This window comes from Caloenas nicobarica, chromosome 19, assembly GCF_036013445.1.
Source record: "Caloenas nicobarica isolate bCalNic1 chromosome 19, bCalNic1.hap1, whole genome shotgun sequence".
In the NCBI taxonomy this organism is placed as follows: Eukaryota; Metazoa; Chordata; class Aves; order Columbiformes; family Columbidae; genus Caloenas; species Caloenas nicobarica.
In genome coordinates this window covers 9,450,706-9,475,815 of record NC_088263.1, presented here as the reverse complement: position 1 = coordinate 9,475,815, position 25,110 = coordinate 9,450,706, and the positions used below count along the sequence as shown (strand labels likewise).

Below are 25,110 nucleotides of genomic sequence, written 5' to 3'. Positions count from 1 at the left end.
TCCATTACTCCTGTGAACATTCACTGACATTTTATAAAGTTACAGGATAACGGCGAAAGAACTGGAGTAAAAGTTTACCTGTTCCAGTTACTTTTCAAAATTAAGTACTTACATAACATGACCAATCTGGTTTGAAAGGGACATATACACGAGCCATCCCTGCAATACAGTTTAGCTAAAAAGAACTTGAAAATACAGGTAAAAAGCCAAACCACACCACTTTGCCCAAACGTTTGCAATTTATTTTAAACAAGCACATTAGTTTACAATTTAGTACAAAACGGTCACTTTTCCTTCCTAGAGAGGTATGAGACTGAGTAAAAAAACCCAAACAAACCAAAACAGAATATACTTGAAAATATCAAGTTACTGAATGAAAATAAATAAAACATTTAAATTACTGAACTGTTACACTGACTATTTTCAACACCTCATATGCAACGCACAGACCCAGAGAAGACACCTCAGACCTCCCGCTATGACAGGAGTTCCCATCCGGTTCTGAGCAGGAATAGCAGGACAGATACACTGCTGGAAATCAAAAATCAAGAGTTCTCAGGAATAACTTCATTAAGTTGCTTTAGCACTTGCAGCTTTTCTTTCTGTTCTGGCGCATTCCACAGTACTCCTTTCATTTTCTATGCAGGTTTAATATTTCTTTAAAACCAACTGAAGAGCAAAGAAGGCTCCATGAATTACAAAGGGTCAAGAAATCCTCCTTGGCAATGACGGTCGCCAGTGTGGTACGACCCACAAATGCAAGTGGCATCGCAGAAACTCCTGTGGTACAACACAACACACAAATAAAACCTCCAGGACTGAGGAGATGGTGGTTTGAGGCAATTTAAAAAGGAAACGCTTTCATGTAGCTCACCCACCAATAACGCACCGCAGCAAAGCAGCGCCACACATTCCCCAGCAGACATATCTTCGTGTCAGAGTACATAAAAGGATGTAATTTGTCATTATAAAGACTCAAAATAAGAACAAGTAAATGAAGATTTATACAACTGAATTCAAAGTCAAGAAAAGTTTTCCAGATGAGGTCACTGCTCGCAATTAAAGTGAAAGCCTTGGCCAGGTAACTGGCAACAGAGTTAGAGCACCAACACGGATAAGCAACATCCTGATTTTATGCTTTTACACTCTTAAGAAACAAACCCAGAACACTGGAGGTTTGAGTATCAGCTCATTTTGTCACATTTCCAGCAGGGTCACAGCACCGTGAAAGTTAACGGTGTGTAGCAAAACAAATACCGTATTCCAGAGACACATTTGCTGCTGTTTTAATGGCAAAATCATCCCTACAAACCTTCAAAGCCTTTTGTTTTCATACACAGATGAAAATAACCAGAATGAGTCAGGTCACCTAAAAGTTGTCTGATTTTCAAAACTAAATTTGGAAACTCTGGCCTTTCCTCTGAACTAACCTCCTCCTGGGAGCTCTCACTGGATTCCAGCACAAAGTGGCACTGATGACCCAGCCTGGACCTTCCACCAGCAATTCTCTTTGTAGTTACTTACGAATCGTTCTAATATTCAAGCCCAGGTGCTGTATAGGTAATTACGGGGACCCTGACAAATTCCTAAGGAAAAGGGAGACCCATGGTGGCTCCTTGTGCCAGAACTCTTGAACAGTGAGAGCCCTTAAAAAGCACAGACTGACTGAATGTCGCGGACATGTCCAAATGAAATTGAAGTCACAATCAGACAGAGCCGCAGTTGGCCGCAGGTGCTCCCGTTCCGATCTCCAGCTTCTCAGAAAGAGGAGTCACGTTTCTCACACTGGAGCAATTGCACACAATAACCAGCGAAGATGCCTTAAAACCCCACAGATAACGCGTACATTACGTATTATGTACAATGCGTACATCCCTACGTACAGACTTGCGGTGTCATGTCAACGGAGATTTTTTCCCCTGACACGCATTTACAATAACCACCAAAGGTTCTGACTTTAAGTTTATCAGAATAACATACACATAAGGAAAAAAAGGACGGTAAATCTTTGAGCTCAATTTTGTTATTCCAATGGGAAGCTGCTGAAACTTATGTCAGAATCATTCAGTTTTGTGAACAAACAAGATTTGATTATGAAAAAATATCCCTGTTGAGTTTTTGTGCTTTCAGAACATTCTTGTTGCTGGGCTTTAAACTTTTTAGAACTAGAACTTATGATGAAAATAAGAGGAGGACACGCTAACAATATAAATACAATGAATTGGCCAGAGACTATTTATTCCTTCTCGCATAACAGAAGAGCTAGGGAACATTCAATTAAATTAAAGGTTGCAAATGTAGAATTGAAAGGAAAAGCCTTTTTATATAACATAATTAATCTGTAGAACTCACCGCCACAAGAAAACATTGAGGCCAAAACCTATTAGGATTAACTAAAGATTAGGTAATGGATAACTAGAACATGCTCAGTTACATTGGATAGGATTATAAACTTCACTATCCAGGACGTGAATTATCTCCCCCAGCTAGGGTCAGAAAGGAACTCCTATTCCGAATGGTAATTTTATAACTGGTTTCATGGTTTCTTCTAATTGCTGCCACCCAGGACCCCAGACAGACCCACAACGGCAAGTGCCACATTCCCAGTTGCTGCCATATCCCAGGACGGAGCCGTTAGTTAAATCCTTCTCGACCCAAACAGAGAAGCGCCAGCAGGAGGGCAAGAGAAATGGGCTGTTTTTCTAAATACTGCACAGACAGGGGATGCTCTGTGAGCTCCCACCTGGGAATGCCAGGTGAAGTGTTCATGCCACCTCACAGGAAGAAAAATTACGATACAGTAACAAAATTATCCAACATCACCAGAAATTTAGTATTTCCAGGTCTGTAAATTTGCTCTAGCACATTGATGCAAATCTCAGGGTCCTTCACTAAAAACAGTGTTTCCCTTTACTGGAGTTCAAACGAATTGGCTTCCATTTGGATAACACAGTCATTACTCAGCTACTTTTCTGGTTCATAAATGAGTGAGGCGAGTTATCTAATGCTCCAACGACACATCCAGTAGAGTCTGAGTCTGTCCTTGCTTACATCAAACTCAGTTAAAATAGACGCGAGCATTAGCAATTGGAACCAAGCTGCTTATTGAACACAAACCGTCCAAAACTCTCATCCCAGCAGAGACACATACATCCTTAGCTGGGACGCAAAGGAGAATGGAAGACTTATCTGAATGTGTAATGCTTCCTACTTTAAATATGCAGTGTAAATAATATTTGAGAAAGTCGTGTAGGTTTAGAATTGATCAGAATAGGACTCTTGTTTCCTGGAAAAAAAAAAAAAAAAAAATCAGAATTCTTCCTTCTCCAAATGAAGCAGTCAAGGTAACAGCTTTTCTGTTCAGTACTCTGGCAGGTAAAAATCAGCTCTGGATAAATTAAAAAAAACCTTGAAGTACACAAAACAATATCCAATTTCCTTCTAAAACCAGGCACAGTCGATTGCATAATGTAATGTTTACTCTGAAAATGAGTAAAGGATGTAGGTGGTAAGTCACGGAAAAATCTTAACTGAAAAACGTCATGCTTACTTCAGTGACATTTATGGTGGCACTACGTGCCTCAGTTAGAGATTACGGTTCTTACAGACAGCTCCGCGTATCAAGCTAGAACACTTGTGAAATGACTTGGGCAGAAAGGGGTTTTAAACAAGGAATACTGTATAAAATCCCTGATCATAAATCTTAAAGCTGTATCTGGTACTGAACAGCCACAACGATTTAAACTTCTATACAGACGAACGATAATACTTCACTTTCCACCGTTTAGATCTCATTCGGAAAAAAAAGTACATGATCATTAAAAACAAGGATGATGCCACATACAGTATGACACACAGACTCATGTCAATGTTGGAGAAGCCGATCCCCAGGATCGACACCGCCTGCTTCGTCTCCTTGAGGCCAGCGGACCCACCCGCGCTTTTACCGCTATCTTTGGCAGGTCCGTGATTTGCTATTAGCTTACTGAACACCTTCGATTCCGAATCGGCTATGTTTTCTTTATCCTGGATCTTATTTTCCCTGTTTCCACTCAGTTTCTTCAGTAGGCTTTTGTCTTTCACCTCCCTTGGATCTCCCTGCTCAGTTTCACTGGGGTCAGTCTGGCTTTCAGTGTATTTGTATAGAATATTTTCACTGTTGTAGTGATGCTTCAAGAACTGTAGAACTTGGGCTTCATTCCAGCTATGTAATCCTTTAATTTCTTCATGACATGCCGGACAAATGTCTGGAGTTGGCCACTGAACTTTGGGAAATTTTGGATCTTCGGTCAAATCACCTAAATGGGAGGAGGAAAAAAAAAAAAAATCAGAAGTGAACAAACCAGGAAAGCTGAACCATCAGACCCTTCACTGGAAACCACAGACAGTATTTTCCATTTATAAACAGTGAGATGGGCAAAACAAGTCCACAGCACAAGAATGTTTGTATTAAACTGAAGACAATCATGACCAAATTTGGAAATTCACGCTTCCTTATGGATGCATCAATTATATTCTGAAATATTGCTTTCTCTTTCAAAATACAAACACTGAATCTTAAATTATTTTCCTTTTCTCTCAGTAAACGCTGTAGCACTCGAATTCTAATACAACAAGATGCTACAATTGCTATGTTTTTAGAAGGCATGAAAACACGACCATCTGGGCCTTTCAGGGGTTAATTTGAATTATGGTTCCAAACAAACTGCTCTTTTGCACTCAATACTCTCTAATCCTGAAGCCTGGTTTGCACTGAGCAGTTTCAAGGCCAAAGACTTGCAGATATTTTCATGTTTCTATATCGTAAACCACTCCATCCTAAGCTTGCTTTTTCATAGCTTGCATTATTACCACAGCAAACTATTTTCAGTACTTTAAAAACTGTTCTCATACTTAAGATGTATTTTTCAGCTTGCTTTTCAGGATTTAAACACATAACGCTGTCTTGAATTAGATCAAATTTTAACATTTCGGTTGCTCATAGCTCTGGCCACCTTTCTGTCTGGACGGCAAAGAGCCGAGCACTATTAGTGCTGCACTTTGCTCTAAAAAATAACATTTTAAAATGTGGATGGAGACAACTTTTACCACCAAAATCTCCACCTGGTAAAAGAGCTCATTTGTTTAGCTGTTTGTTATTAGTGCAGTGAAGCTTAAAATATTCCAGAAATAAATATAGATTCTTATTAATTTTTTAAAATCCTTTTTAGAGGCAGGAAACTTCCCCATGATTTTGAGCAAAATATTGCTTAGGGATTCAAAGGATGCTTAAAAATATCTGTCTCCTTGATATTTACAAGTAAGAGAGGAAGTTTGCATTTCAGATATCTTGAAGAACAATCCCTCACTAATCAATTTGTAGAAACAAAACATCTTATGGTAAGATTACAAACAGCAAACTTGCTGTACTTGATGTTTTTCTGCCAAAGAGAAGAACGCTATAAATTCTGTACATTCTAACACAACAGGAAAGGATTAAACGGGGCAGAGCCATACACAATGATCTCTGACACGCACTCAAAGGCTGCGCCAACGTGTTTTCATTGCCCAGTCCAACACCATTTCTCATTGGAAGCAAAATACATTACCAGAAATACAGATGCAGCTTTTAAGGATTAAAATAAGTCACTGTCCCAAAGAGAAATTTTAGCAAACCTAAAAAGCATAATTTAACATTATTATTTATTCCAGTATGTTTATACTTCTTCCTAAAAGGGTATTTTAGCTGGCTGTTGCATCATCTAAATCAATAGCCATGTGAGGTTTCCAATAACTTAATGTTCTAAATAAGCACATTGCTCCACTGCTCAGCGGCTGCGAGTCACCAGGATGGGCTTTTGCTGCGTTCAGCCTGGCAATACTAACAAACATCAGAGGATGTTTGTATTTAATACTTCATTATTTACTTTTTTCTCCTTGGAGAAAGGAGATAAAACTGTTTATACTCACAACACTATTTAATACTTCATAAATCTCGGGAATTCAGCATAACCATAATATAAATACAATATAGCATATTTAAATTGTCAGCAATGCTACATTACACAGATCCATAACAGCAGACAGGGATTAAGTGCAAAGAGAAACCAATTTTCTTTAGTGCTTTAGTTACCTGATATCCCCATAACAGAACAGATTAAATACAACCAGTATTTTAACAGTACTTTTAGTCTAACTGAAAACATAGCAATCTAGCAGGGGAACAGATTTTCTTCATACTGTAATTTTATTTCATTCAGTTGCTGATCTGCTAATAGTTTAGGCTCTTTTATCCTGAGAAAGCCTCCTGTTCAATTATCATCATTTTCTGTACAGCATCTTTCCAGAAAAAAAAAAACTAAGACAGGTTTTAACATCTATTTAAACTATTACAGAAATAAATTTAATTATTTTTCTTAAATTCACTGATAAGTAGGTTAACTGTATTGCTCCTTTTTGAAATGGCTTTGATTTGTACTCCAGAAAGAACCTCCCGTCAAGCAACAGGTGAAATCTCAGAAGAAATGGTTATCTTTGAGAATGATGGTTTTACATTATATATCATAAGAGATAACGATGTTACTGGAGGACAGTGTGTCTCAAGTGTATATTTCTTACTCATATACAGGTGAGAGTGTTGCTCTTTAGGGTTATAGTTGATTGGGATGCTCTAGTTTTGCTCCATACCCAAGTACCCTTTCTTGACCACCAGTCTGTTGAAGTCAGTATTTAATATTTAGTATTTAATAAAGGAGTATCAAGCTGGAATAACAGTTACTGTTGTTTTAAACTCCTATTACAGAGCCTGATTTGCATCTCTCTCTGTTCAAACATAAACCACGTTGTATAAAATGTGGCACTGTCTCTCAGTCACCTTTGGTGGCTTTTCCTAAGCCAGGTTTTCCGTACCTGCCAGCCGGTTGTTCACCACGTTGTGTTTCTCCCAGAGCCACAGAACAGCCTTGTCCAAGGTTTTCACAGAATCCATGGACTCTTTCGCCATTTCCTCAAAATGCTGAGCGCAAGCCTTGCATCCAAAAAAGTGCTGAATGTATCTCCGCATGATCTGAAGGACTATTTGGGGATTGTCCTCAAGACCTGGGCAGACAGACGATAGACTCATTTAGCACCATCTGGACAAACGCGGCTTCAACAGATGCACTTTAACACATATAAAAGTGAACCATGGGAAAAGGAAAGGAAATATTGCTGCCTTCTTGTTCCATGCAAATTTACACCTCCATTTAGATATAAGAAATTAGCCATTTTTATAATTTCAATATACCCACAGCACACGTGCCATCACACAGAACCTCCACCTCAGCAAGGTACAAACATATTAGAGGGATTAAAAGCTTCACACAGTTCTCAGAAGAAATATCCCTCCCCAACAAAATACATACTTAATATTGTCACTAAGTAGTTCAGGTGAGACATTTATTTATTCACTTCCAAATAATTTGGTTTCTAATGTAGATTCTAAAGTCATCTCAAACAGTACATTCCAAAACATACCAGTTTTAAAGGTTGTCTGGGATATCAGACATGACTAGGATGGAATTATTTCAACACATAAGGTTTCAAAAACTGTTAGGTGAGCGATAGTTTGTTACTCCGTAACTCAGAGGTATTACCACATACCAGAATCTTATTACAGTTATTAATGCAGTGGCTTTTTTGGCAGGCCCTACTTAGCGACACTGGAACTTGCAAGAGTAACTCAGGAATTCCTCCTAGAATGCATACAAATATACTATTCTTTCTATAACATTTACACTTTTACACTAAAGATAATGCAAAAAAATAATTATTTTATTCAGAAGTAAGCTAAGGTCTCTCTAGATTGAGAACTCTGTCCTGGGCCCTTATTGTGACAGCAGGTAGTCCCTACATCTGCAAGTGGCTTGAAAACCTGATATAATTCGTTAAAATCCTAATGGTTTCATCTCTGTCTCACAGATTTTCTGATTCATGCTTAATTGACCTAGTAAATTATGCCAAAATGTACTTACAAATGTACTATACGTTACCACAAACACACATTTGTCAAACGAAACACATTTTATGAAGTAGATTGATCAAATTACCGACTCCTGCAGTTGAACCACCTCTACCCCGAGTAATTTACAATGCAGGCTTTGTAGGTTCTGTAGTAAAGAGTTATGGTGCTTTGCTCACTGTCCTGTTCTGGTAGCAAATACAGTTTGGTAGCACATACACCCTCCGTACATGCATTGGTTTTTTTAGGAAAAAAAAAATTCCTCAACAAAACCGATTCAAAACTATCAGAGGACTTATCTGTTACATATATAAGAAATGCATGAAGACTGTTATCAACACCTTTATTTAGAACAACGACATTATATTCTTAAATGTGGAAGCGGAAAAAAAAAGTCTTTAAAGCCAAAAAGAAATCATAAAAAGCAAACAATCTCTACTCAGACATTCAATATCTGTGACTGAATAGGCATGTATAAATAAAAGCTATGAGATTAAAGCAGATTAAATTACAGTATTAAAAGGCTGAAAAATAATTTTGGAAAGTTGAAGCGAATTTCAGGCAACACTGTTTTACCATGTATAGCAAGATACATATCCAGAGAAAAACAACAACACCAAAACAAAAGTGACCACTAGCAAATAACCTCTTCATGGAGGAACAGAGATTCATACGCAAATTTAATTATATTTGTTCTCTTGTGTAATGTTACGGTCTTGAAAATTCATTTTGCAGGGAGGTCTTTCAAATTCAGGAACAGATTAAAAAGAATCCAGATAATTTTTTAATAAAATCCACCAGCCTGTCTCACGTCAACAGATCCTATTACCTAAAAACACATTTCATGTAATTAAGCATGCTCAGGACTAGATCGCTACAATGATTTTATACGCCCTCTGATGGGAGCAGTTCTGTTCAGTTCCTTCGGATTCCCTCGTGCTGATCCCGCTGCAGGTTCACATTACGCTGTTCACCATGAAAACACGTCAAATATAAACCAATAAACACATTCTATCGAGACAGCCGCAGCAAGTCCACGCTGCCTGCCGGGCCCCGCCGTCACAGGAAACTATCAAGAAAAATACAGCTGCTTTCGAAAGAAAACAAACAATTGCAAAATGGCTCATTTTGTTTGTTTTTCTTTTATCAGCCCAGAGATGAATCTTCTATTAACATCTGCCATGTATCATCGTGTAATCCTCCTTTTCTCTTGCCTCCCAAACTACTGCAATTCAGGGTAACCCTAATCTTTAAAGTGGACAAGAACCATAAAACCCTACCTGTGGTGGGCAGGATTAGGGAGTACATCATGCTTTTTAGTAGATGGGATTTAAACAAGCAATAAGGAGAGGAAAACCTCCCAAGACATAATCCGACAGTCTCAGACTGACCCAATTCTTTCGCCATAAGAAGTGATCATCACATTTCTGCCCCGATTTAAATCGATGGTTAAGTGTGCCAAAGAGTTCTCAGGTTCTACAATGTATTTTTAACTTCAGGCAGACTAGAGCTCACGCTTGAAACAAGGGAGCAATTTAAAAGGCGCAATTTTGTATAGTTAAATGTTAAGAACATTTTTACATTTAATTAGAACACTTTTGGCAGTTGGGACAAAAGGGGAAATTTAACTTTTGCATGATCCTGTTGAACAGTTAATATATCATCCAGTACAAAAAAAAAACCCAAACAAACCCAAACTCACCAGGCAGATCACAGTGCTAAATTAAAGGGATTCAACCTACTGTTCCATGAACAACAAACAAAACACAACAAAACAAAGAGAGAAACAAAAATCAACCACCAGATAATTAGCTATCAAAAAAAAAATCCCTATTCTGCAGGAGATTTCAATATTAAGAACTGAGAGATTTTCACTGTGACTGCAAGTAATGCTGGACAAATGTATGTATTCATAACTTGAAATAATATTTTTTTTTAAGATACAATCAGTAACCAACAAATTGCAAATTTCTGAGTTTTAAGATCTATTAACAGTCCATCTAGCATTCTTATATTCCTTGGAAAAGGCATTTAAAAGGCTTTAAATGAAAACTAAATAGAACTACATCCAAACAAAGCACTATCCTGGCATGAATAAAAACATATGAAGGTCAATATTTTAGCATTAGTAGTTCTATTTCCATTGTGCGAGGGAAATAGATCATATATCCAGGATGTTTCTTAAATATCAATCATCACCATAATATTAACACTGCTTCACAAGATGCTGCAAGTCTGAAAATAAGCACAGATTAATGGACACTAGGTACATTCAGCTGAAAAAACCCCCAGTCATAACATTTGGTATTTAAGAAATGAAATTAGAGGACTGGCTAATGGTTGCACAGCTTTTATAGCTACTAAACTGTACAGTTAAATCTCAGTCTTCTCAAATTAAATTAACAGTGCAAACTCGGGGAACCTGAGCTATCTTCATCCCTTTTCAGGTACTTCAGAATGTCTTTGAAATTCTCTCCTTTTTCCGCTTTATTGCTCACATCTCTAGGGCCGGACACCTTGTTTAGCACATTTGGAAGCAAGGACAAGCTGCCAGCCTTGCTTTCCAAGCCTTCTGCTGCAGCAAAGCTCTGACCTCTGCTGGCGCAACCCTCAAAGCCTTGAAAATCTCCACCAATGTATTACCTGAGCATTTACACACACAAAAATCTGCCCTCATCTGTTACTTTTTCTACTGCATAGCAGAACCGCTGCATGTATTCGTCTCGTCCTTCAAGTGAATCGCCTAAGTGCTGCTTACCTGTATTTATCAAAGCTTTTGGTCGCAGCGCAGCTTGGACAGTCAGGGTATGAAACAGCTTCCAAAGGGAACAGGTGTAACCTCTCAGCTCTGGTCTGCTGCCCTGGCATCCGACCCACTGGACTTTCTTAGTGAGGAATATCCCAGAAATCTGGGGAAAAAAAAAAAAAAGGTTTAGGATATATGCAGCTCCAGGACCTCAATTCACTACTGAACGTAACAGCAGTTGCAGCAGATCCTACCTCAGAATTTATGTGATCCAAGGATAAAGAATAGTAAATGACTCTCCCTGCACTTGTTGCTAATGAATTCATGCTTAGGGCAAACAAATTTTAAACTTGTAACAAACCTTAAGTCTGAGATACTCTGATGAAACATAAAACTCATCCCTTTTGCAAACATATTACATGCTATACAACATACAGTCACTGATGTCAAACGTACTAAAAATGCACACCACAAATGTCTAATTAGTCTGACAGAATACACTGAGTAGCTTAACTTGTAAAGATTGTTGTAAGCACAGTATGAACACAACACACACAAATCCTACTGTAAACTGAGAGCTACAGATTCCCTGGGCACATTAAAAATTCCATATTACTCAGCAGGATCTACATGACTGACAGTGGTGAATTCCAAACAGGCTAAGATGTAGAACCCATTATCATTCCTTCTTAAAACAAAACCACTACTTATTCATTACACCTAAAATCCAGTGCAAGATTTTAGCTTCTGAGACTTATCTCTCTGCTTCCTAAAACACACAGGAGGTTTCCAAATCCCAGAGAGAAATCCTGTTCCACAGGAAGAAAGACTTTCATGAATTTCTGCACAAAGATGGCCCCAGAGGGTTTTGCATTACCACAGTGAGATGGGATACCCAGCAAGGACTTTGCTGTGCCAGGAAATTAAAACAGTATTTGTGGAGACTCTTCAGGAATAATGCCCGTCTGAGTGGGTGAATTTCCCATCGCTTAAACTCTGACCTGGAGGAGAATCCTGCTGCTAGCGGGCACAGCAAGCAACGGCGACACCAAAATATCCGCTGGCAATCTTGCATCACTGGAAGCTGACGTTCGGGAACACGTACGTGTTAGCGCTTGCTTGCTCATTATAAAACTGAGACAGGATGGTGTATTTCAATTCTCTCATTTCAATTCCTTCATGTGGATATTCTTTTTTTCTGGTAATGACTTCACTTTATTTTCATTTTAACCTTCTTATAACTCCATTATGACTCCATCAGTAAGTGATGTCTTAGATTTATATAGAATCTTATCCTTTCCTAATGCTGTATTTTATGGTGGCAACTAGTAACAGCTTACCCGCATTTTGTTGTTGACCAGATCCAGGATAGCATCATAAGGGATTTTGTCTAATGGAAGGCTCACCAGCCACTCTTGCAAGGTCTCTAACAACTTTACCACAGGCTGACGGCCAGGAAAAAGCTGCAAAAAAAAGAAAATACTCTTATTTTAAAGCACAAATCTCATTAGCAGCAAGACACTTATCTTTATCTAAATGTGTTTTTCTCGTCTTTAAAATGCTTCAGATTTTCTTTTGTTATGAGCAAATTAATTACTTGTTCTGCTTTCAGTAAAAAGCAATCTCACGCTAACTTTTGCTGACAAAACTTAACGAGTTGCACACACAAAATGTTAACCAGTAAAATGAAGCTACTCAACAGCAGAAATGCTACAGACCAACTTTTGACAGATTACATAGAATTTTGCATTAAGTTAATTCAGCTCAGTGTTTAGCTCAGAATGGAGCATAAGACCTAAGTGAATCAGACAGGCTGAAATCCTTCTCGCTCTTAGAAGATTAATCACAAAAATTAGTTCTTATAAAATATTTGTACAGATTTCTGTACATGTAGGTTATGCTGCTTATCTAGAGGAGTATTTTCTTTTTCATATGTGTAACAGTGATTTCCAGAGCAGTTTGGAAATAATGACTTCCTTAACTTGCAACTTGAAGTCAGTCTGGCAGGTGAGGGTGAGGAACTGTAAATCAGAGGTAATGCTGTTATTTTACACTAGAAATGCTATCTTGCTTTAGTGATGGTTGTAACTACTATAGAATTAAGTAGAGTACGCGTACCATCCTCTAAGCACCCTTCCAGAGGGAGCGGTATTTCAACACATGGGGAAATGAAGTCCCTGTATCAGCTACATTTATGACAGAACATGCTATACATACGCTAGTCACTCTGCAGCCGTCGTCCAGCTATCAATAAGATCTAATAGGCAGGAGCTCCCCTTTGCTAATTGTATCTAACATAAGGGACCCTGTGCATTGTTTGGATTCAAAGACGACTCTTAAATAGTCTAAAAAAAGCAGCACTCCTCTGAACTATAGCTGGCACACTGTGATTGCATTTACTCCAGTGGGAGCCCCAGAATATCGCTCATTACTATCTAAAATACAGTAGTATCTGAGGTAGATATCAGTCTCATCGAGGATTCAAAAAACAATGGACTCCTGCACCAACTGCCAAAAAACCTAAATCTACAACAATAAAAACTCCCCACGTTGGGAACCAGAGACCTCTGTGACTTCGAATTTATTATCACCATAAATGCTGTCACACAGGAGAATAATATGAAAAGTTTCCTACTGGAAACCCCTGAGAATCACGAATGAGAACTACAATAAAAGCGTTACAGGACAAGAGGCCACAGACCCAGGACAGGAGTCCCCAGGTGTCCCACGGTGTCTGGAGCTGAGCACGCGATGAGAAGTGAGTGTTCCCCATGCTGCACGACAGCCGGGGGAAAAAAATGGCATCAGCTGGCCAGGAGCCATCGGGAGAGCAGGGGATGGTTCAGGGATAATATGATGGAAAGATTACCAGTGCACTTTCTTAAAGAAATGAGGCCAGCTGGAGATTTCTGACCTCTGATGGCCATGGGGGGGCAAGACACTGTCTGATTTTCAGATAAATCCAGATATTTGGAAATAGTTCATATAGGTCCTATTATTCCCTTAAACACATATTGATTCATTTTCTTTAAAATAAAACAAAGTGATAGCTGCTCAGTAAGTAAATACAAAGAGACACTGGTCATTTCAGTAGGCTGACATTATAAATTATTTCAATCGTTTTCAAGTCGTATTACACATACTGTCCCTTCACCTAAATGCTATATGTAAGCATCTTTATTTTTTGAATACTCAATTATATTAAATACCTCAATTATTTTAAAATACTCAGTTAAATTCAATATCTCAATTATGTTAAAAATTTAGACAGAAGTTACTAATCTCTCTAAATAAAGCACCATTTGTCAAGTATGCACCAACAAAATGCAAAAGTCAAGAACGAAAAACAAAGGTTTTTTAATCCCACTCAGTTACAATAGCTACTTATCCTGAAAATCTGATAAATGGACTATATTTACAGTGTTTGCCCAATATGCTGCAGACTATTTAAGATTTATTTAATTTTGAGCCCTCTAAGATTAAATTAAAATGCATTTCAACCCTACAAGCATGTCAGAACGGCACACAATCACTCAAAACTGACATTTAAAGAAACCCACAAAACTATTTTTTAAGCTAGTGGGGAAGCATATATTTAAACATTCTGCAACATTTTGAGAGACTTATGTCACATAATAAATTTTATGTTTGAGTCACTTTATTCTTACAAATAATCAAAGGCTACAAGTGTATACCTTGGCAGAGATGGTAACAAAATCCTTGAAGGTCTTTAGCTCAGCTCCCTCAAGTGCCTTGTGCGCAGCGAGCTCTACCCGGAGCAGGTAATGCAATCCCGACTCAAGGTCGGCCATGTACAGCTTGGACCTGGAACACACATATATAACCTTAGAAAGTGGCAGGTTTCTTTCGCTCATTTTCTCACCAGTCATGAAGGTAAAATTGATATATAGTGGGTGTCATTAGAGCCTCCACATTTGCCGCTCCACAGTGATTGCAGGACATCCTACACCAGCACGGGAGGACACAGCAGTTACTCCGGGTGCTTAGGACGGTGAATGTCAAGTTCAATGAGTTTCACTCTACTCTCTTAAAAGAGTAATTTTATGTCATTCTGTTCGGAGCTTAGACAAATGAAGCATAACCACACACAATCATTTTTTCTAGATTTGACTAAAGTTTTTGCCTCCCAGCCAGCTTCACCTTGTAAAGAAATTATAACCCTGACACTGGCAGCACGGAAAGAGCTCATGGAAAGAAATTATAGCTTCTCTTCAGGACTGACCACGAATAGCAAAATGACACGCTATGAAAAAAGGGAGACTTCGGTTGAACAAAAGTAGATTATGCACAGAGCAGGAGTGCAAACAGGGCTGAAAACGGTCGGTGTTGGAAAGGACCGAACCTAGAAATCCTCTCCTAAATGCAGCAGTTGTACTGTAGGTTCTTTGCATAGAAGTTTAACAGGCAATTTTAACCACACCAACTCTTAAGACAGAATTAAGCACCTTATGATAGGTACAAGTAAAACATCTAAAGCAAATAAAATACTTTAAGAGTTCCTCCACGCAACCAGGTATCTTCATAACAACAAAAACCACTTTACAAAGTACTAATGCACCAAGTGAAACACCCTTTCAATGCTTTCACAGTACAAATCTTAGACAGTACGATACCGAGCAATGTAACGGAACAAACAGAAGCTCACGTAGTTAACAGACTTAAAGACTTCTTGTAAGAGTTCAGCAGCACTATTATTTCTAATGACAAATAGAACTAAAAGAACAATCATTTAAGCAACTGGCTGGCCCCACCTCCTAAATAACATGCAGGAAAGAACACATTAAAATGCAGAATAATCTGTATTCTTAACAACTCAAACCACAGACTTATTCTGAACTTATCTCCTTAACTAATAATGTGCTCACTTAAATTTAAAACCAACCAGCAAAATTCTGCTTCAAGTTTCTTAAATAGAGACATCTGTGTGAATGCACGAGGTTCTCCCACAGGATCCTCCTTAGAAGATACTTGGACTGAAGATTCATATCAACAAGACTTTCTCTTGCTGGAAAACAGCTCAATTTAACTAAGTTGTTTTGACAACAGAAGGTTTAATATAAAAGATGACACTAATAGTGTCCATGGAAGGAAAATAAGTACAAAATGAAAGCACTCAGTCCTACATCTTTTCCATCTAAAGATGCTGAGGGATTATCTCCCTGCAAAGCCTTTGCATCCTTGTCTTAAACAGACAAAGAGGGGAAAAAGGGTGAAGATAAACCTTATGGATTTAGTATGATAAACATATTTTACAGTGATTTTAGTGTTTTCTATTATACTTGCATTTCACAAGTACTTTTTGGTGGGCGCTGCTTCACTATTATACACACAGAGAATTCTTGTTTTCTACAGAAATGTTATAGCTTGTTATTTTACTATTTATTTTTTCAGGGACACTGATTACTTGCTGAAGGTTTCCAACAAATCGAATCAGTGATCTATATACTTCAGGTAACAGGTGATAAGTCCTTGGTATCTTCATGACAAGTGAGTCTCTAACAGTACTTTTGGAAGAAATGTTTCCTTCCACAGCAGTGCAGATGCTTGCTGCTAAAAACCCAATACTGGCAGCCCTCAAGAATTTCACCTCTGAATTGCTTGAAACGCTGCTCGCAATTTTAAAGGAAGTTGTAACTTGATGCTGGAATCGAACTAATTCAAAGTGTGACCCAAATACACTGAGAAATGGATGAAGTTGAAGCAACATCTGAAAGCCTTGTTTTCTGTTTCAATGCCATAATTTCTCCAGTATTTAGCACTAACACCTTCACTTTTACTCAGCAGGAGAATTCAGATCAGTCAGTAGCGACCAACCTGTTCAACTCAAGCTGTATCACCTGGGATGGAATGAAGTAAAACTTTGAACTGCACTAGGATTTTATAATAAATTACAGCACAGCTTCCCATGCGGTAAGAAAAAAATGCATACAAATTTTAATAACCAAGCATTGATCTGAAAATCGAGGGCATCACTTACTTATCAAACTCTTTCCACACCTTGATTTCTGTATTCTCCTCTTTGTTTTCTTGTACAGGGAGCTGAAGTGGCAAAAGGAGTTTTTTTCTTACACCTGGCAGTGACTTTAAATACGAAGAAAAGAAAGATCGTAGAGGCTTCAAACTGCATATAAATGGACAAAGTAAAGATTACTTTTCGTCTCAGACTAAGTGAATATCCATAGCAAATATTTATAAAATAAGATATTCACTTTGGTTTATGTTTTACAGTTCTGGTATGCTACATCTTGATGCAAAGTGAAATAAAATACTGTTCAATTTAAGAACAGTAATAAAAATCGTTTGGACTGGTGGTTTGAAATTCCATTCAAAGTAAGAATACATCATGTTCATCAAAATGTCTGTTTCGCCTTGCACAGGCAATGTTCACATGGAACAAGTATCTTGACTTAAAAGCAAGGTTTTTAAGAACTTTGATGCTTCACCATTTTTTTTCACTTTTATTCCAAAGTGTTTTCCTTTCAGAAGTATCACAGTAATACGTTAAAGTTATAAATAGGCAACAGTTGTAAGCAATCTTAATATTAGGTCTCTTATTAAAAAATACAGGAAACAATATTAAATGGTTCACTAAGAACAACCAGCTTGTTGCTGTCTGCATATCAAACTCCAAACAACAAACATTGGCCTGGAGCTTTTATTTCCAGCCAGAAACACTACTTCAAATAATCTATTTCCCACACTTCGTATGGAAGGAATCTATGTTAACTGTTTCTATAGTTTAAGTGAACCTCCCCATATTCCTCAGACAGATAACTACTTACATGTTGATTAATCCATGGGACCCATTTGGATGTATCAGATAGCACGAAGGGACTGAGATAACACCCAGTTTCTCCAGAAAAGGCTTATCAAAATCCAATGCTCTCTTTACAACAATGTTTTCATATTGGATCAAGTCTAAGATAACCTGGATAATAGAAACATGACATGAATTACACATTGTTTGAGGAATATCTGATCTTGTAGGATAAGACATGTAAACAGGTGAAGTGCATCATCCTTTACGGGGATCATTAAGCAGCTGAGAGGGGGCACCTTCGCAAAGTGCGACCTTCAGCGAAGGCCGGAGGAGGCAGCAGCGGGTGGTAACATCAGGGTGCCTCAACTATTGAAGTTGTTTGCCACTTACAGCCAAAGTTGCACCTACGAATATGGTGATTCAAATATAAGGAATGAAAATTTGCCCTTTAAAAAATGCTTAAATACTCCTTTCTTCCCTTCCTAAATCCTTCAGGATCCCACTGTCTTTGCCACTCTAGTGGCCCCACACCTCACACCCGTCCATTAGCCGATGTTATTATACCACCATTTCAGATGTTCCATTCTTACCTATAAAACCTTCCATGTTTCTCACCATTCTTACATTTCTGCTTGTCATTCTTTTATGTTTACATCTCTCTGCCTCTTCTATGCCTTTTTCCTGTTGTTAGTCTCACCGTTTTCCACTATACTTTTCCCTTGCAGGTGAATACTATCTTTTCTACATTTTCCTCACTTTCAAACTTCTTGTAATTTAAGAGACCCCTCCCTTCACCCGTAATAAATGCGTGGCCTTTCTTTCTTCAGCTGGTATGACCTCTGTTGTCTTCCATATTGTCTTATACTGTAAACTTGAAAACAATGTTATTTTCTACTTCACTATTCTATAAAGCTAAAATACTATATAACGTTAGCAAATATTTTTCTTCTGAAAGCAGACTACGCTTTCTGCTAATCAGATGACACTCATTCTTTCCCTATAACAGCAGGTAATAAAACCAAAGTGAGTGTGATAAAACACTGAAGAACTGTATAATCATCACCTTTCTTCTTTTCAGTAATGCCCACTTGTATCAATGCAGCAGCTTCCAGAAAACTGCTGTCTGGAAGCAGCTGCTTCTCAAAGTCATTCTCGCTTTTGGCAGCAAACCCTTCTCCACTTCTGCAACTGGGACATCTCAGCATCAAATCTAATTAGAAACATTTCACAGACATTGGATGTTTCTACACAGATTACGTCTAGATAATTACGCAATTTATTTTCTTTCCTTATCCTAGATCTTGGCAGGAAGAGAAAAGTAACAGTTGCCTAAGCTAACAGCAGGCTCGTTAGGTGGTGAAATGATGCCAAATTAAATATTTTATTGGGGGGGTGGGAGAAGCAAAAACCCAAAGACTTCCACTTCCTCAGTGCCTCAGAGCCATGAAAGTAAATTTATGCTAGCATCTTAATTTAGAACATAATTTCCTAAAACCTATACATGGAAAACTAGAGAATTTAGATTATTATAAACAGTTGAAATCACAAAAGCTGCCCAGCAGAATGAATACTATGAATGGTTCTCTAGCAGTAACAAAACAATAACATAATCTGACAATATTTTTCTTGTGATCTTCCACATCTTGAAAGACAAAAGAAGTGTGCTAACAATGAAATTGATAAATTAATCTTCAACTAAAACATGAATGGAAGAAGTTAACATGACATCACCTTCATTTGTAAGCAAGTTCCTCTGTGGGACGAAATACAACAGCCCTATATTACCCCTTGACTTTGTGATATCTCAAATATGCATGACATGCCCTTTATGATCTTTTAATTCAGTCCTATAATCAGTAATTTTGTTGCTTGGCTAAATAACATAAAACTCAGTTGTGTTGTAACATCCATTCATGTTCGTTATGTCATTCACACGTCATACGTTACCTCTCGACCAACATAGGAGGTATTACTTTCAAACACAACTGCAGTATAATGCTGGCTGTTCTTGTCAAAAAGAGAAGTGATATCACTGGGCCTGTTCAGAAAAGAAAAGCTCTTTAGCACAGGTAGAACGCAACACACCCACTGCTATTGATGGCATTTTCTCTTACAATCTCGCAGCAGAAGTGATAATAAAGAATAAAGCTTACTTCATCTTTAACAGGACCTTCTACGTTTTAGTTAATTAATGTAGTAAGCGTAGACCAGCCGTACTTTAAATGAGGAACTTACGAAACTGGATCCAGAGGCGGACAAGCAGGCGGCCTCAGCTCTCGGGAATGGTTCTGTAAGAAGTCAATCATCATCTGACGAACAGTTTGCAGCTCTCGATCTGCTCCTGCTGAGTACAGGTTACAATAAAGCCCCAACACTACAGAAAACTGGGGGGAAACTACTCACATGCAGGTTTTCATATATTTTCATGCTTTTCTGTGTCAGGTTTTTGTTTTAAATTTGGACTTGAAAAACAGAACACTATTTGGCTGAAGAACAGGGACTAAGGATTTAGTTGTTGGATTTCATTTTAATGTTGAGACGAGATAATTTTAAAAGCTGTCATCCCACTCCAAAATTAACAAAACCTCAAGCCTTTTCCAAATCTAACCATCTGCCTGCCTTGTTGATTTTCTCTTCAAACAATGCTTCATTCTAAATCTGTGCTCATTTTCACAATACTTGGCATGGGCAACTTCAGTACCTTTTAAGAAATATGGATAATCATCGTGCATTAAAAACTGCAAAGGTGTATCATTCTTATTGAACAAAGTCATGTAACAACATGTGGAAATAACTCAAGTGTGAGAATATTTTATATGCTTTAAAAGAAAAGAAATGAATTAAAAAGCAGAAACTCTCACAAATACTAAAAAGTAACAGGTACAACTACGGTCTGCTTCTACATGAAGGGTTAATGGTGCAGGTGGTCTCTCTTCTGACCTCTGGCCTTTTCAATGTTAATCCATTGGAAAAGACAACATTACTTTTGTCCCCAGACAAACCAGCTCAAGCTGTGATCCTGTCAGACACACAGGATAAGCCTGTTTTCAGTTAGTCAACATGTGAATAGGGCTCGGGATGCCTGGAAAGTGGCTGACAGATCAAAAAGCACCAAAGTCAGGACTGAGTAAATTTGATCTCATGCTGATGAGGTGTCCGGTGGAAAAAAAAAATATATATATATAGCCATTTCTGAAAATTAAGAACTACATTTCAAAAAAATGATGAATGTGAGCCCTAAGTTCTTGAACAAATGTTTTGCCTGTCTACAATTCTGCCTGACATTCCATTTTCACACAGCACTTGTATCATATCTTAAAGAGCTATTTAGTGCCCATCTCTGTCTAAACTAATTGACAGGCAAAGGGATTTTGCTTATTGTGTGACATATTCCTGGCTGACAGGATATCTGCTTTGGGGACTTCTTACAATAGGATGTTCTTACCTTTGTAATTTTCTCCAGTAGTAAACTGCTTTGTAAATGCTTTGAAGTACTATGTGGGAGAAAAAAAGTATTATTGCTTTGAAAATAACTCACTGTATCAGACAAAAGCTCAGTTTAGAAACTAAAGTGTCTTTCAAGAGTTTTTACTTTTTACAGCTCCAATTACAAAACATTTTTATCTATCTGTTCAGAAGTTTTCCCTCTTAGCCCATGAGTTCCAAAGACCTGCTCTCAACTATATGATGGTAGCTCACAGGTACCAGTCAAAGCTCTGATATACAATAAGGCCAATTTTTAGAGGAAAAATACCACAATGCATAATTCAATACTGTATATTGATCCATTATTGCAAACATTAACACAAACAGGAACTAACTGGTTACCAAATCTGTACTACCAACTCTGTATATACTTAAAACACTATTCACATTTTCTTAACTCCCTCCAGTGGTTAAACAGGATATATAATGGAGCTTGACTGCCTTCTGCTATAAAAATAAAATAGAAAAGATTCAGTGTCTCATAAAGAGTGCATTCCAATTTACACCCAAAACTTTAAAGATTAAAAAAAAGAAAATATATTGTTCTTTCTATCAGGGTAGAACACCACAAATTCTACAGTGAAACATCTCCCGATCCCTCTCCTGTCACAACACACACAGTTTATTCAGTCCTCTCCATCCATCACATTCTGCTTACACTCATGGTTAATAATGTGATTATAAAGATTGACGAAGACAGAGACGTTAAAAATTGTACTTAGATCTGAAGATGAACAATGGCAGACACTGAGATTTACCGGAAGTGATATACTGTGCCACTTACTCGAAAAGTTGGGTAATAGTGAATCCCATATTCTTTGCACGTCTCATAGTTCTCTTCTTCCCCACAATCTAGCACACCGACTCGAATTGCAGATTCCCAGTCTGAAAACAAATATACCTTTTAATTTTCAGCAGACGCAATCCTGGATCCCAGCTGATGGATTAACCTGCTTCCCATGGAGATCAACCCCAGAACTCCGATAGATTCCAATGGCATAAAAATCAAGTCCTGGGTCAATTCTCGTTTGCTATCCATTCCTATCCTCAAGCGTAATACAATCTAGTGACTTTTAAAGTAACTAAAACCTCCCTGTTTTTCTTGGCTGCATCAGTATTTTTAATATACCTGAACAAGAATAATCCCAACACACAATGTAGCACCTTCCAGGGCTGAAGACATTTTACTGAATCCAGGAAGATGAAACAGGGGCCAACCCAACACTTACAAGACACCGGATTGCATTCCCTGGGCTTTCCCAATAGCTAAACTCATAAAATAAAGCACACAGAATATATATAACTGAATAAAATTAATCCAACCATTACTCATCCACGTGGTTGTCAATTACAAAACCATACATTTGATACAGCTGTTTTAACAAGGACTCACTATTTACCCAACTTACAATTTTCTCACGCAGCCCAAGGCTCCTATATTGTCTACTGAAAGCTGCCTTTATCTTTTAGTGCTGTTCAGGAATACATTCGACAGACCTAAAAAAATATCTGATTTTTAACCAGAGTCCTAAATGGTTGAGTTTGAACATCACTGTAAGTTTCCTTTACATGCGTTTCATAGCAATAACCACAAGAGTTCAAGTATTTCTATAAATATGCTTATATAACTTCAGTAAAAGCTTTCAACTCATTTATAGCTTTTTCCTTCTCATTTTGCTAGGAACTTATCTTTTCGAGCCATGTTCTGCTGCAACAATCACTTTAAGCAAGAACCGCTCCAAAAGACTCCTTAGACAGTTACTTTTTAAAGCTAAGCTAAATCGAAACAGCTGTGGGCAGAATATGAATGTACACTGCAATTCTCAAGTATCAATAAAATCTAAAAAGCACTAAAATTAAACTTGCTTTTATAGCAAAGAGCATGAAAGCTTCATCAAGTTCAAGATCTGTCTGACAGCTGCATGCCTAGCTGCTTCTGAAATTTAGCTTGACCTTTATTTGCGTTTGGAGGAGGATGGGGCAGCGGAGGGAGAATTTCAGTTGTGCTGAAAGTGCCAAAAGCTGAACAGGCACCAGGAGTAACTCCAAGCACGGGGAGCAGATGGGCACATATTCACAGGAGCACAAAAGATACAACAGTCTATTCCATCAAATCAAATGCAAAATTAAAAAAAAAAAAAAGTTTGGCTTCTGGGTATCTATCTCATTCAACTTCCTCCACTCCTCCTCCTTTTTCCACCTGTCTCCATCCTCCTCACGCAATGAATAGAAGCCCCGTGAACCTCATGCAAATAGCCTGTGCACAACAATGCAAACCCAGCTCCAGCAAAATACTTGGGTTAAAGAGCACCAGCTGGGATGTGAGCTGCCAAGCATTTGTTTGTGCTTAAAAAGGAGCTTTTTCCTTTCTGAAGGATGCAAAAATTGCTGGAGTGCACAGCCTAGGTTGTATAAGTTGACAGCGGCACTGTAGCCTGGACTGTTTTTGTCTAAATGCTGATTAATTTTAAATAAGCATTAGTATTTCTGAAACACTAACACAAACTATATGAAAGGGGTGGATGAGCAATATATTAACCAACACTATTTCTAATTATGCTAAACAAGTTCCAACGAATGATATGAATGTATCGGACAAATGGCTGGTCAAACCTCCCACTTCAGAAATCCTACAGAACAGTAACACACCAGTCACAGGGTATGACGAGGAAGATACTTTCTTTGCACAAACCTTGTGTGCAAAGAAACCTAATCCTGCACCTATAATTTTGTATTAAATGTTAACACATACCAGGCTGCCAGAAAAAAGTCAGCGCTCTTCACTCCCTCTCAAACTAAAACCATACGAATGCATCAGAGCTGCTGTCTCCATCCTGGAAACATCTCTCGGGTGAAACGCTAAACTAAGAGTAGTTTAAAAGCTTTGAACACCACTATATTAAGCATAACATTTGCTATCAATTTGATCTTAGGTCTTCTCCCCACCACAGCTATTGAATTTAACTGATACCTGAGGGCCTGTTTGTTTCCTTACCTTAAATCTACAAATAGAGTAAAACACTTTAGCACCTGCCAAAACACCTGAGCAGACTAAGACAAAGTGATGCAAGTCTCCCTTGGTATAAACTGTGGATAGCACCATTTGTTTTTAAGTCACTAATTGACAAATTCGAAAATCTGACTCTCAGCCTGGTTTTTGTATTATTTCACTGAGGTCCTTTTCCCTTCTAGACCATTCATCCTGTACTGAACTTGCAAGATATGAACCAAACATACGCACGGCCTCTCCAGCACCACAATATTTATTTTTCCTTTAGCCTCTAACCTCTGCGAGTCTCTTTACACACCGTTCAGGAGATAAAGATCTTGCCTCAAAGACTTCAGAGTCTAAACGTACCTCCTGTGCCTCAGCGCTGTGATGCACACAGAGATGCTGGCGCGTAAATCAGCAGCGGGATCCCTGCGTGCATGGAGAGGCGTTTGTTTAATCCCTGAATTCCTAAGAAACCTTTAATTTGGAGACTTGCTGCCATCACCCCCGCCCGGCCCGGTCCCGTGTGCCGCCCCGGCAGCGTGGCCAGGGCTGTGTCCCCCACCACGGCGACAAGAGGGGCGACACTCGCGCAAACCACGGCCGGAGCCCACGGGTGACACAGCGAGACGAGGCCCCGCTGCGGCCCAGCGCCCCACGGGTGACCACGGGCACCGCTGCGGCCCGCACGGGAGCCCCGGGCCCAGCGCCGGCACCGGGGACCGCCGGCCGGGGAGAGGCCGCGGGGGCTGCGGGTCAGGCCCAGGGCAGCGCGGCCTCACGCCGGGAGGGGCTGCGGAGAGCCGGGCGGCGGCTGCGCCCGCCCTCCGGGGTGCGGGGCTCCGGGGCTCCCCCGGCGCCTCACCTTTGACGTCCCCCGCCAGGGCCCGCCAGGTGGGGGCGAAGGCGATGCAGTGGCTGCAGGACGAGCTGTAGAACTGCACCACCCAGGCGGCCGAGGAGTTGAGCAGCGCCTGGCGCACCGAGCCGGCCGCCAGCACGGTCAGCGGGTCCTCCCCCGGCCGGTACAGCCGCGCCGCCGCCGCCGCCGCCAGCAGGGCCAGCAGCAGCAGGGCCAGCACCGGCAGCGCTGCACCGCCCGCCGCCGCCATATTGGGACGCCAGCG

General features: G+C 39.2%; 1 protein-coding gene across 1 annotated transcript; it reads right to left on the bottom strand.

The window, feature by feature from the left end:
* Positions 1-230: 230 nt before the first annotated feature.
* Positions 231-25,110, bottom strand: QSOX2 (quiescin sulfhydryl oxidase 2). Its single transcript, XM_065648772.1, has 12 exons — positions 24,849-25,110; positions 21,776-21,876; positions 20,951-20,999; positions 19,741-19,849; positions 19,453-19,543; positions 17,528-17,673; positions 16,723-16,866; positions 14,420-14,549; positions 12,065-12,187; positions 10,737-10,887; positions 6,889-7,077; positions 231-4,298 (listed from the first exon to the last, which is right to left on the bottom strand). Exons 1-12 carry the CDS (start codon positions 25,093-25,095, stop codon positions 3,748-3,750), a joined length of 2,031 nt encoding a protein of 676 aa, XP_065504844.1. The 5' UTR covers positions 25,096-25,110; the 3' UTR covers positions 231-3,747.

What these genes read in the sequence shown, in the direction of transcription:
- QSOX2 (XM_065648772.1), bottom strand. Translation starts at nt 25,095, where the DNA reads ATGGCGGCGGCGGGCGGTGCAGCGCTGCCGGTGCTGGCCCTGCTGCTG. An exon ending in GTGTGGAAAGAGTTTGATAA is followed by an intron (nt 14,550 to 16,722) that starts GTAAGTGATGCC and finishes TGTGTGTTCCAG; the next exon opens with GTCCAAGCTGTACATGGCCG. An exon ending in TGGTCAACAACAAAATGCGG is followed by an intron (nt 10,888 to 12,064) that starts GTAAGCTGTTAC and finishes TTTTTTCCCCAG; the next exon opens with ATTTCTGGGATATTCCTCAC.